The sequence below is a fragment of the Phaethon lepturus genome, unplaced genomic scaffold, assembly GCF_000687285.1.
Source record: "Phaethon lepturus isolate BGI_N335 unplaced genomic scaffold, ASM68728v1 scaffold19019, whole genome shotgun sequence".
Lineage (NCBI taxonomy): Eukaryota > Metazoa > Chordata > Aves > Phaethontiformes > Phaethontidae > Phaethon > Phaethon lepturus.
The window spans coordinates 14961-27771 of NW_010562985.1; the positions used below are offsets into that span (position 1 = coordinate 14961).

Genomic DNA, 12811 nt, shown 5'->3' on the forward strand with positions numbered 1-12811 from the left:
CCAAAATCCAACACAGGTTAATGATTTCAACACTCATTTACTATCTATACATTATTTGCAGAATTACAGAGAATAATAATTTTTAAATGGAAAAATATAATATTAAAAATCTTACATACAAGGACAAAACATAGCAACAAAAGGCTGCTCACAGAATTAACATCAGTCTTTCTGTCATCAGTTAAGATGACAGTTAACTCCTTTAAGGTGAGTTTTCAATGATGATATTAGTCTTTTTTTTATTTTTTCTTTTTTTTTTTTTTTTTTTTTTTTTCCCCTCCCCCCCTTAATTGAGAAATGTATTAATTTTTTTTTTTTTTACCCCTCCCCCCCATAATGGAGACATGCATTAAAAATAGTAATGTCTAAAACAACATTATTTAATTCTTAGTCAGGCACCTGTAGATTTGGCTTTGAGCATTTTCTGAAATCAGCAGTCAGAGGAATCCAGTTTCAGAGAGGCACCAGTGACGGGGTTTCTGAAAGCGTCCTCCGAGCTGCAATTCGCAGACATTTGGGGCAGCCTCCAGACTTGAAGCATGCTTTGTGAAAGCATGTTTTGCACTCTGTTTATACACACAAGCAGTTTAACATTCAGGAAAAAACAAATTAAAAAAAAGAATCGATAGCTGTGTTCCTTGAAGGATGTTTATCTAGTTCACTCAACTCTAAAAGTAAACAGAAGCAGTGCAAGGCTGGGACAACAACCACCACTGTAATAACTGACTAAACATTTTGGTAAGATTTGCAGGATTTATAATGGATTTTGGCAAGATCTCATATAGCAGCAGTATAGCATTGTCCCAGGCTCTCTCTCATGCGTAGACCCAATAAATAGCCTCCCCCTGCAGCCATAATTACGTTCAAGCAAGTCCCTGGATCTGCCCTCTGAATTCACTTATGCAAGACAGCTGCCACAGGCTGATTTTGAAAGATACATGCTACCCATGGTTTTCAAATACACGTGCAGGTTTTCAAATATGCATGCTTTCCAGTGAAGCAAGTTCTCAATGTTTTCCTAAAATAAGTCTCAACAGTTTCACACACCAACATTCCCTCCCCCAAGGAAGAAAGAAAAATGTTTGGTCTGGAACATACCTGTGCACCTTTTGCATTTGGCAATCTGATATGGAAAGAGCAGATCTGCGCTCTGACAGAATTCACAGATAAACCCCTTCGCTTGACAGAGCTATAAGGACAACAGAAGAGTTGGTTTACTTTTAATCTAAGAAAAACTTATTTGGGAATGTCAGCAGGGATATTCCTCACACTAGCAGCTGCAAGGACGCCAAGAGCCCTGGCTTTTCCTTACCTCACAGCCATCCACATGGGAGGTGGAGCTCTTCAGAATATCTTTAAGAAGGGGCAGTAACTGCCCTCGTTTGATCTTCACCAGATCATCCAGTGAAAAGAGGTGCAGCTCCTCTGTCAGATGGCTGGGGACCTGTTCAAATTCTTTCAGTACACTGCAAAAAGAAAGAAAATCCAAATCAAGTGACAAAATGTTGTTTTTCAAGTATATTTGAAGAATAAGCCTCTTTTCCTTCTCTAGTCACCCAGTGATCATACAAGGCAAATTCATGCTAAATCCTACCTCCCCTCTCCATTTGAGATCACATTAACAAAAACTGGAGGATTTCGGATTTAGAATAAAATGTCTGCTTTAAATGTGCATTCCTTGGGCACTGGAGCTGCCATGCAGAGTTATCCCAGCAATTCTTAAATAATGTGTAAAGGGCTCTCCTAACTCAGAAACAGTAGGTAAATTCCTATATAGTATCTAATACAATAAGCTAGGGGTTTTGGTGGTTTTTTTGTGGTTTGTGGGTTTTTTTGTTTTGGTTTGGTTTTTTGCAATGAGAACTTTGAGCAGTTTTATCCTGCATAGGTCACTATTGGGTGAAACTATGCTTGTACTGAGCAGGTGAACACTGGAAATGTAGCTATTACTTTTACAATACTACAAATGTCGAGAGTATAGTGAAGATCTTAATGCTTATTTCTATAATGGAATCACAGGTGGTTGTCCAGCAGAGCGCCATTAAAATACATTCCTACTTAATTTTGGCGAACAACAAGTAATTGATGCATAAAAGAGGTCCATGCCAAAGAGAGAACAGAACCTACGTTTAAAATTTTTTGCTTGTGTTTAAAAAGGTCAGCAAATCTGCAGTGAAAGTTTCATCATCCACTTGTCTACCTATGAGTTATGCTCACAGTTTAGGAAGATGAATACCAAAAATCTTTAATTTGCAGCAACAAGCAAGGTCATGTTTTGGTATTTACTACTTTTGGTTACTACTTTCATTTGAATACGTTTATAAAATAAACTGAATTGAACATTATTGACAGATTTCCGGAAAAAATTTTTAAACCCTCAAGGAACACAGTTAATTAGTTAGTTAGTTAAAGATAAATCAGCTCAGAGATATACATAGTATCTTTGATCTTTTAAGAATAAGTGAGAACCTGAGAGAGTGTAGAAAAAAACCCTACACCCCTAAGAAAAATCATTCAACATTTAAAACCAAAGGTCTAAGTATGTTACGAGAAACAAAGCTACCACATAAAACCTGTTCTTCAACTCAACATTTGAAGTGCAATAGAAGGAAGTTTTGTTATCAAAATTTTCTCTAATTATAATATTAACTCATTTAAAACTGCACTCAAATGTCTCTAGAGAATTAGGCTCTATAAGCACCTTAGGTACATTTTAATAATGTGTTTTTAATTATTATTTTTAATTATTTTAATAATAAGCTATTTTTCATGCATGATCATGGCCCATACCTTTCACCAAACCTACAGGTTTTCAAAAGCTTTTTTAAATGAAAAAGCTGTTCTTGGACCTCCTAAAAGATAAAGGAGAAAAACAAAACAATTATTAAATGAAAAGCAATTGCATTTATATATTCTTAAGTGAGGAACACCATTATTTGAGTCAGCAATCCTTGTCAGTACATCAAATCACACTTAAAACCAGGAACTTCACACTCGGCACAGAATTAAACAAATGGATTTTCTAATGCACAAAAGGCCAAGGAAGGCAAAGACTACTTTTATTCACCAACAAAGGAAGCAACTCCTAATGCCACAAATGGCTCTATATCAGCACACCAAGATGCTAGACCCAAACCTGTGCAAGAACAGATAAGTGTCGTCTCAGCCAAGAAGGGAGTGCATGGCAACTTGTAATCTTCAGCAAGGCACCATTCCTCAAGCTGTAAGGAGGTACAGCCCTTATGTGAGCCAAGGGTGTTTTCTCTAATGGCCCACAAAATTAGGGAGTCATTCAAAACTTCCGGAGCTTTCCAACAGCCAATTGCCAAGCAAAGGCAAGTATTTACTGCAGGAGCACAGCTCCCCTCCATGAACTAGAAGTGGAAACCAGTAAGGAGACACCTCCCAAAGACAAGGGAAGGGGAAATGAAACCTCTGGCAGAGGTTGGAAACTTCTCCCTCCTCTCCCTTCATCTGATGGGAGAGAGGACAAGCTCCAGAAGCAGTGATGGGACAAGTTAAGTGTGGAGAAACCAGCTCTGTCTCCTCCCCACATACGCACACGGCAAGGTAAGGACAACCTGCCCTAACTTCCCAAAAGTCTCAGACCCACAAATTCTCAATCAAAAAAAAAAAAAAAAAAAAAGGTGGTCACACTTACCCTTACCCTGTCCATGTCTTTACTTTTCGTGTAGAGGGCTTTGTTAATACATGACACATTGAAAATTGGGTGCTGCCATATGCTGTCCAGTAGATGCTTGGAGAAGTTGCACACATAGTATTTTTTGAAGTCCCACTTCAAAAGTATTCGGGCAGGAATGGAAGACTGGGCATAGCCGTGGCAGCAGTCACAAAAGTATTTCCCCAGGTAGTCACAATAGCGTAGTCTCCTGATATATTCTGCGGGTAGACAGCAATGAAATTTTGAGTATTTCTAATACTTACGGGACATACCTCTTGTCTGTATGCCTACTCTGTCTAAACTCAGATCTATTGGAGTGAGGGGCAAGGGATTTGTTTTCCAGTAGGGGATTTTATTATCACGGTCAACACATGCATAAGGTCTGTATTTTGCATTAGAAAGTCTTCCTCATTTCCTTGTCAAACTGAACTGATTATGTTTATCACCATGAAATCTTAGAGAAACCATTGTTGCTTTATCTGCAAAAAAGAGACACAAGATAAAACACACAACAAAATACTTCCACCAAATGGAAAGACAAGCTGATCTTGGAGTTACATTTGTATAATACTTTTTTCAATATAAAGTGGTCTTGTGGGTTTTTCCCAGGTATCTCAGCATCTCAGGTTTGCTCGAGTCAACATGCCGTCACAGACTGTTGGTACTTCAGGCCATCACAAATGCTGCTCTTTTGTGAACAGACCCAGAATAAGTCTTGAAAGCCACTTCAAAGATTTCTTAGGTAAGGTCTGGTTGTGAGACCTGTAAATCATCATGCTTTCAAGCAGTTCTCACAAAGTATCACAAATAAAACACAAGCAGGATTTTGTGATCAAGATTTAAAAAAAAAGTTTTTAAAAGACACCCCAAAAGAGCAAAACCACACATTCCATAAGCTTGCATAAAGCTTCCATAAAGTCTCTAAAAAGACTTTTGGAAATGTGTAAATTGGCACAGAGAAAGAATTACTGAAAGAAACTATTGGAAGATGTAAAATCAGCATTTTCACCCTGGAAGCTTGATTTTGTAATAGCTTTTCCTCTTTTGTTGTTGACGTGAATTTTTACTGTGTATGAGAAGGACATCTATCAAGTATTGTATTCTGTCCGCAATGAGAAATTCCAGGTAGTGGTAAGATCCCACTGCCTGTTTCATTATTGCAGGGACATTCAACAATGAGATTTTCCTTCTAGTTCAGATAATTTTACAACTGTGGTACATCTGTGTTGGTGAAGATTATAGCCTGATTACTAGTAATGGATTTATTAGGTTTTTTCCTTTTTGGTAATACTTACTGCTTTCTATTGGTGTTCCACAACCAACACACGTAAAATTTTGGGCAGCCACCACTGCATCTCTCCTGCATAGAGAGGCAAATAGTCACACCTTTAAGCATTCAAAACACAGTTCAGTTAACATTATCCCAAAATGCAATAGAACTACACTGGCACCAGTGAAAATGTCCAAATTAGGAGCAGACTCCTACTCCTCCACATGAAGAAGGGGGTTCGAGAAGGAGATGCAGATTATTATTTTAGTGGGAGTCTCTAAATTATCCTGTGGAGAATATACCATCAATTACTGCTTCTAAATATGGCTTGTAGCAAGAATTAAATTCTTTCACATTTCTTAAGGTGGAATCATATGGGGGGAGGGAGCGGAATCCACATCTGCAACTGAAAAAGCAACTGAACCTGGACGCAGGAAATTAGCACACCATACTGTGTGCATTTAACAGCACTTTATGCAGAGTGGGACATGGGACTTTATGCAGGGAAGTGGAGAAACTCTTAAGAATATTCACCAGGTAGTCTCACAAAATGAAATGTTTAGGAGTCCAGCTACGCACACTGCCACCATAGCACAAACTGTATGCGTATTATCACATTTAAAAGTGCACGTGCCACGTTAATCAGGATGTGGCAACAGAGAGGAAAAAGATGCTGTTTGCTTTCTAGCGAAGCTGGTTACAGACACTGCAGAAGGGTGCACCATGCCCTAGCTCTAACCTTCAGTTCTGTTAAATCACCTAGGCTCCTTCCATCAACTTCAGCAGGTTTTAGACACATCCCCATGCTGTACTAAACAACGTTCAGATCCCTTAGACTTACTTGACTGAAGGGTGAATATTAAATATAATCTGTGATCTTGGTGGGGCCCAGCCAGAAGATCCTCTTAATTTGGATATGATCTTTATTTCTTCAGCCAGTTTCAAACTTGACTCAAGCTCTCTTGGAATCTCTTCTTTCAGAACAGACTATGGGTAAAGAAAAACTCATGAAGATGAACAGCCATCAACTGGACATATGTTAAATGCTGCAAAACATCTCGTTTATACTCCAGGATTTTAAAGCTCGGTTTTCACCTGCATGTAGTCCCCTCTCAGTTAAACTCCCTTGTATCAGTCCCAGAAGGAAGTACGTCTTGATTCTTCACAACTGTACATCTTAAATGTGCTCAAAATTGCTAAAGAGAGAGGACATTTTCTTAAATTTTATCTAAAGTGAACTAATAAACTGTACGTAGTCATCTGTTTTTGTTTTTTGTTTGTTTTTATTTGCTTGTTTGTTTTTGTTTTTTTTTTAAATGCAGCTTCCCCCTTTCCCTAACAGTGAAGCAGCTGCAGTGAGACAGTGATTATTTGGGGAACTGAATAAAGAGCATGCTGTTTTCGGCTCATACTCACTCTCTGCTTAGATGAGCTCAGGCAATCAGGCAGTTGAACTGCAGAGTCTGTCTGCAACCAGTGTTTTCTGAAAGCTCTGCATAACTCCTGGGCTGTTGCTTCAGCAGAATTGCTGCCAGGTTCAAAAGATGATCTGAAAGTTAAGCAATACAGACAACAAAAAATAGCAGCATGTCATCAGCAGCTCCACTGTCTCTTCTGCATCCCTGAAAAGTTTTCTCCCATCCCTTGATTCCTATCCCCTTGCTTTGATACACCCAGGCCCTTGCAGAGCCACAGCCACCACCCTCCAGCAAGACTTCAGGACCAGAGAAATGCTCTGCTGAGCCAAGCACCACAGACATTTGCTGTCAAGCAGCATTCCTTCCCCTTTCTTGGGAGGGCCAAATTTACCACTCCCACACCTTTCCCCGCCCCGGCCAGAAAAGTCACCAGAAAGCTGCCGAGCAGAAAAGGTTATACCACCAGGCTATTATAGTAAAGCTACACAGCATTACCTTTCATCTGGGGTGACAGACAGATTTTCAAGGTCTTCAAGTTCTGTGGTAAAGGAGAAAATTTTATCAAGTCATCTAAGAAACAAAGCTCCTGTTATCTACCACTGTTTTAAATCTGCCTTCTGTCTTACCAGAGTGTCAGTTTCAAATATATTTGTCTTTACAACACCCTTGCTGGATGTGGAAATAACCTCAGCCCTGGCTGTGAAACACCTCCTCTGCAGATCTCTGACATCTGCTGAAGAGTAGTCCCTAACAGCCTGCATCGTATCATCACCATCAGCTTCCCTTCAAGAGCAAGAGAATGCTAGTCCAGGTCCAGCCAGAAGGCACCAGACATAAATAATAATATACAGGACCAATACAGTGCACATTAATTTTTTGGGACACTGACAGATATTTGGAGGCACTAATCACAAACATGCCAGCTAATGCTATGAAGAAGTTAGTAACCAGTGAGATGAATGGAATTAAAGCACACATTTCTTCATTATGTTTATATAGACAAAATATGCTTATCCAGATAAGGTGTTCGCATTGGTAGCATTAGTTTTGGCCTACACGTTGTTCTCAAGACAATTGCTTCCCCATTCATACATGTCAAAATAATTCTTGCTACTAGAAATGCAGTTTTGGGAGCTAGTTCTTCATTCTTAGATTAGGGAAAAAAGCCAATCCCAAAAACCAAAGGGAGCTATAAAAAAAGCATTTGTTAACAGGAAAAAATAAGATAGAGGTTAAATGTTGCTTAGCTACTTTCCAGGGCATTCCATTTCTGTATATATAAAAACCAGAAGCTAAGCAAAGAAACTCAGGATGTGCTGAAGAGAAGCAGAGTACTGGTGACTATAAGAGGACAGAGACATTCTGGTCTAGTCCTGAAGCAGAGGGAGGGCTGCCTAAAACCTAATCAGTATCTTTAATTAGGGAATTTTCATATCTAAATTCTCTAAAACAATGCTCCCAAAGTTGGCTGAGGTTGTGCCAGTTTTATACTTTGCTCTCCCACATTCATTGTGTTTAATTCTTAGACATAATTTCAGTCCCTCAAAACAGCAAAGATATTCTTTGGAATATCTTTGGATATTTGCAGGAAATCCTGCATCACTCTGGTATTTCTGTATGTGTTCTAGTAAGGAGTAATGCATCCGTTGCTCCTTCCATTTTGTCATGTTATTTCTCCTGTGATAACATCCACTAAGTCAATAGATTTTCCAAATGATGCAACAGATTCATCTGAACAATAGAGCTGTTTCTTCAGTTACAATTTTGAAGTCTTACCAATAATTACATATTCATCCTCTGAGTCACTGTGGCAACGAAACCTGGTAACCTCATGATGTGAAGGTAGATGCACTGGGGAGCTGGCAGACAGCAGAGCACAGCCTGTCCGGAACAAAGACAACACCAGTTAAACTTTTCCACCATTTACACAGTAGCTGCAATTATTTTTTTTTTTTCTTTGATCACCAAAATTTTAGCACACAGTCTGGATTTACAGAGCAATTTTAATTATTTATATTTATAAACACACACAGAAAGCCAGTTCTTGGGTGTCTGTCATACAACATGTACCTCAGTTTCTTAGGAAGAAGCATCTAGAAACTAAACCAAAAGGGTTTATATTATCAGTGGTCTCTCCCCTCCTCAGATGCAAGCACACCATTCATTTTTCTGTACAAGTTATGTCATTTAGGCTTAAGTTCCATCCCCAGGATCTGTATTACTCAAGAGACTAAAATCTACCTAAAAATGCATGTGCTGACTCAAGCATTATAGTGCCAGAAGCATTTACTATCTTGACACCAACTATATGTGAATGAATACTCTGGGCAGTTTCACTCAAATCAATTGCATGGCCTGATCTGCATACTGCAGAAGTAAGCACAGAAGGAAAGAATCAGGCTTCAAATCCTGAAAGAAAGGATTTAAGCAGAGAGAAGAACAGGCAGCAACAGGCATGCTCTATGGAGAGTTGTGCTTGGCATGTGGCACTTCAACCTTACATTTTCTTTTTCATGTAAAAAAAGATTTAATTATAATAAATAAAACACAGATGTGAGCATTCAAAAGGAAGAATTTGACCCAGAGGGAAAACACTTGTGGCATAATGATCCTCAGGGAACACAGCTCTCAAGAGACTCAAAGAAGGTAACAGAGGTTCCAAGCAATGTCCAAATTCATTTAGTATTTTCTTACACAAAAATATACAACAAAGGCTGTCAGAGAAGTTTGCATGATAGACTAAGCAACTCACCTTCATAACCACTGTCTGAAGAGGCAACAGAAGAATCAGACTTCTTCGCTCCAGGGTAAGAAGATAACTCTGAATCGGTGTGATAACTGCCATCTGATCCACTCATTTCCTCCACACCCCAGGACTCTGCTTGTTGGCTTAGGATACTACATTTCATTTTTTCTAGCGATGCTATAATCATATCTGCAACAAAAAAGTGCGCGTTCTCCTGGACACAAGATTGGAACGCTCATTAGTACACAGCATATTGATCTTTACTTAAGATATAAGCAAATTTTTCCTGTACTTTTTCAACTGAAGAAATTAAATGTAAGTCTATCTCACCTTTCATTTAAACATTAAAAAAAACACCCCAAAGGGCAATTCAGAGACAACGTGCAAAAGGCCAGATAATCGTCTCAGCCTTGATTAGAACATACAATTTACTTTTATCTTACCCGTCTATTAGATAAAAAGAAACTTGATTACATGCCTAATCGATGAATATGTATGCATTTTAGGGATGTAGTCTTCTAGTTACACTGCTTTATTTAGTGAGAATCCATGTAACCTGTTTAATAGGATTTAATTGCAAGCCAGTCTGTGCAAGCAGTTTTGCATGCATGCTAACTTGTACAGGGCCAGAAGTGGCAGGTTCTGAAGGGACTGTAGATCTTTAGGTGGTGGGTAGTACAGAAGCTAGTAAAATGTTTTCATGTGTTAAGAGTTAAGGCAGTGAAGTAGGGAACAGGCAGTGAGATAGCTCATATTGTCAACTCAAGGCTCCATAGAAAGCTTGGGATAAGGTTAAGTGGGAACCTAGCTCCCCTGGGGTACACACTGCCTTAAATAAGAGGTAGCTGTTTCAAAGCTTCACCCTGGCATTTCCCTGCCAGAGAGCCCCTCCCCATGATGTCTCTTGTCATCTCGCCAGCCCAGGTCACTTCTTCTCTGGGAAAAGGGAATTTGTAAAGCCACCTCCAGAACAACAGACACATCCAGGCAAACGTGGGGCTCCCTGCCTCAATGTCCTTGCTGTATCCCTTGCTGCCTGTGGTCTAACAGAGCATCCTACCAGTCCCACCTTCGCTACTGCTGTTGGCCTGGGCACAGCTTCCCAGCCCAGGCTCAGCTCAAAAGTGGATGCATCATGAAGGGTTGGGTGCACTCAGGTGCATGGATGGAAACTCAGAGATGCCCAGAATACTCTCCCCCTTTCCCCTCAACTGCACGTGTTTACATGGTGCAAAGCTAAACCTCCATCTAATAAACCATGGCAGTATCTAAGGCTAGGGATTCTCAGTGCAGAGTAATTAAAGCTTTTTTATAAAAGTGGCTTACACTCAGAAAATTGTACCACTCAACGTCAGTATTCATGACATCCCCTACAAGCTGTACGGGTAGCACAAAGACAGACATCAATTAAAACTTAAGGAGCATGACAGACATCACTGCCTTCTTATTGTTCACAGCCAAATGCATTTAGAAGAGATTAATCTCTACATTTGAGAGAGCCCACAAGCCCGTGTGTCTGAACAGAGTTTTATCTATTCCCTAACACTGATTAACATCACTTGCTTGATGCACAGTTTCTCCAAGAGACAACTTTCGGTGAACTTCAGGACAGACCACTAGCAAATGAAAGAATTAAACAGTCTTTTTCTTTTTGGGAGATAAAGAGGACATCTACTTTGAAGATTCAAAAAGCCTGTGTGGCACTGGTTAACCCCAAGTTAGCAGCAGAGCACAGCATATCAGCATGTCCTGCTGATAAAAGCAATTATGAAGTGCTTCTGAGAGCTGCATTGCAAAAGGATGGAACAGGATACAGGCACTCTTGTACTCAGCATGACTATCAGCTTTCAGCTCTGCCTCCTCATGGGTCCGTCACCCTAGGAAGCAGTCCCAACACAGCTGTGACACACCAACCTTCTCATTTCTCTTGCCTCCCACTCGCATCAGCGGAAAGTCCCTCTAGATCATCTGGCCCATCTCCTTCCTGGCACACGACTACCACTCTCAGATTTGCTGACACTGTATGTACCTTAGTTTTCGGTCTCTTAAGTTTCAAAGACATTATTTCACAACCTAAAAATGCTTTGGTTTTTGATTTGGGTTTAGTCTAGTTTTTTTAAAGGCAGCCTTAGTCATAATGGACTGAGCTTTTTATATCTCTTAACTTGTAATCACATCAGCCCCCAATCATCTGCACAGGAGAAGTAGCTGATGTGATCTTGCCTCACTGAATAGTTCTCAGACTGTGGTTTCTAATCCAGATACCTTGCTTTCGGTTCCCACATTACAGACTGAGAAACATCTCTTTTCTGAAATACCTTTCCCAAAAAGCAACACGAAAAGCTAATCCCCAAGTTTGCTGTTTTGGTGTATGATTTGTTGGGTGTTTTGTGGGTTTGGTTTGTCAGTTGGTTTGAGGTTTTTTGTTTGTTTGTTTGTTTTTAAATGCACCTTAGGGACACGAGAGAGCTTCAAATCAAATGCAAAACTTGCCACGCCAGTAAAACCAGTGCTGTGCACAAAGATGACCTCTTGGGCCCAGGACATGGAACCACATGCACATCCACAGTCCAGCAAAAAAATCTGCCTTTCTAGGTACATTTAAGTTCTTTGGCATCAAATCCGACTCATTGCAACAACTAATTATAACATTAACACCTCTTTTTCAATTGTTAGAAAAGATTAAGATTTAGCACAAGAGTGATGTGCATCAGCATTATCTTCTCATCTTTATCCCTGTTTATAGGCTCAAGTGGGCTGCCTATCTGGCAACATGCCTAAGACCATTTGGGCCCCTTACAGAAATTAGAAACCATGAGAAACTGTTTAAATTACTGCAGATGTTACAGTAACTACACTTATTATTCATATTGTAATTCTTTTACAGCAATCTCCCAAGTCCATCATAAGCACAAACAAAAAAACCCAACCTCTCCCTCTCTCCTGATAGTAAAAGCATGAGGCAAATCCCATCCATATGCACGCAGTTGGAACAAATTCTATATAACTTATTCTAATGTAACTTTAAGATGGTTATAATCGCAAAGTTTGGTCTCCAGGAATGTGTGGGGAAATGATGGAATGAAAAAGCAGGAAAGTATAATGTTCTAAAATATTTCTATTATTTCAAAATAATTACAAATATTTAATTAATGGATTAAAGAGTAAAAAAAAAGAGGAAATAAGCATTTTAGGTTTGTAGGTTCACCCATAGAGGGGAAGAAGAGGGAAAATACAGTATTTGTATATATTAGTCCATCTACCGGAAAGATCTATTACTGAGAAATGCCTCCTGTCATTTTGTTTCACCACTGTAAAATGGAAAAAACATTACGACAATAGTCTTTCTTGTCCTCACCTTCTCCACATCTTCTGGAAGCATGCAGATGTCCTGCAACGAACGATTCAAGGGTATAGCACTTATGTTCAAAGGAGAAGTAGAACCTGTAGGTATAACAAGAACTTATTACAAGAACTTATACCTTACACAAGAACAAGTTACTTCTTTCTCTGCAGCTCCCATGATGTGTATGGGGTGATTGCCAGAAAGCAAAGCAAAATTTCCTTCCCAAAATTAACCACCTTTGGGGCTAGAGGTTGTCATGGAAGTTAAGGAGAAGGAGAGGGAAATGTGAGGAACACGTAGCATTTGAACCACCCTGGCAATCTGAAGCATGAGTATCAACTACCAGGGA

At 39.5% G+C, this 12811-nt stretch overlaps 1 protein-coding gene across 1 annotated transcript in view; it reads right to left on the reverse strand.

The window, feature by feature from the left end:
* Positions 1-381: 381 nt before the first annotated feature.
* The window catches only part of KIAA0226L (KIAA0226-like ortholog), a 21778-nt gene continuing 9348 nt past the window's right edge, over positions 382-12811 (reverse strand). Inside the window, exons 4-15 of the mRNA XM_010294466.1 lie at positions 12475-12560; positions 9123-9330; positions 8147-8251; positions 6866-6908; positions 6369-6501; positions 5794-5939; positions 4978-5042; positions 3662-3900; positions 2791-2852; positions 1313-1466; positions 1099-1189; positions 382-566 (exon numbers count right to left, since the gene is read on the reverse strand). Of these exons, the coding sequence (XP_010292768.1) occupies positions 454-566; positions 1099-1189; positions 1313-1466; positions 2791-2852; positions 3662-3900; positions 4978-5042; positions 5794-5939; positions 6369-6501; positions 6866-6908; positions 8147-8251; positions 9123-9330; positions 12475-12560 (1445 nt within the window). The 3' untranslated portion in view covers positions 382-453. The remainder of the gene's footprint in view (positions 567-1098; positions 1190-1312; positions 1467-2790; positions 2853-3661; positions 3901-4977; positions 5043-5793; positions 5940-6368; positions 6502-6865; positions 6909-8146; positions 8252-9122; positions 9331-12474; positions 12561-12811) is intronic.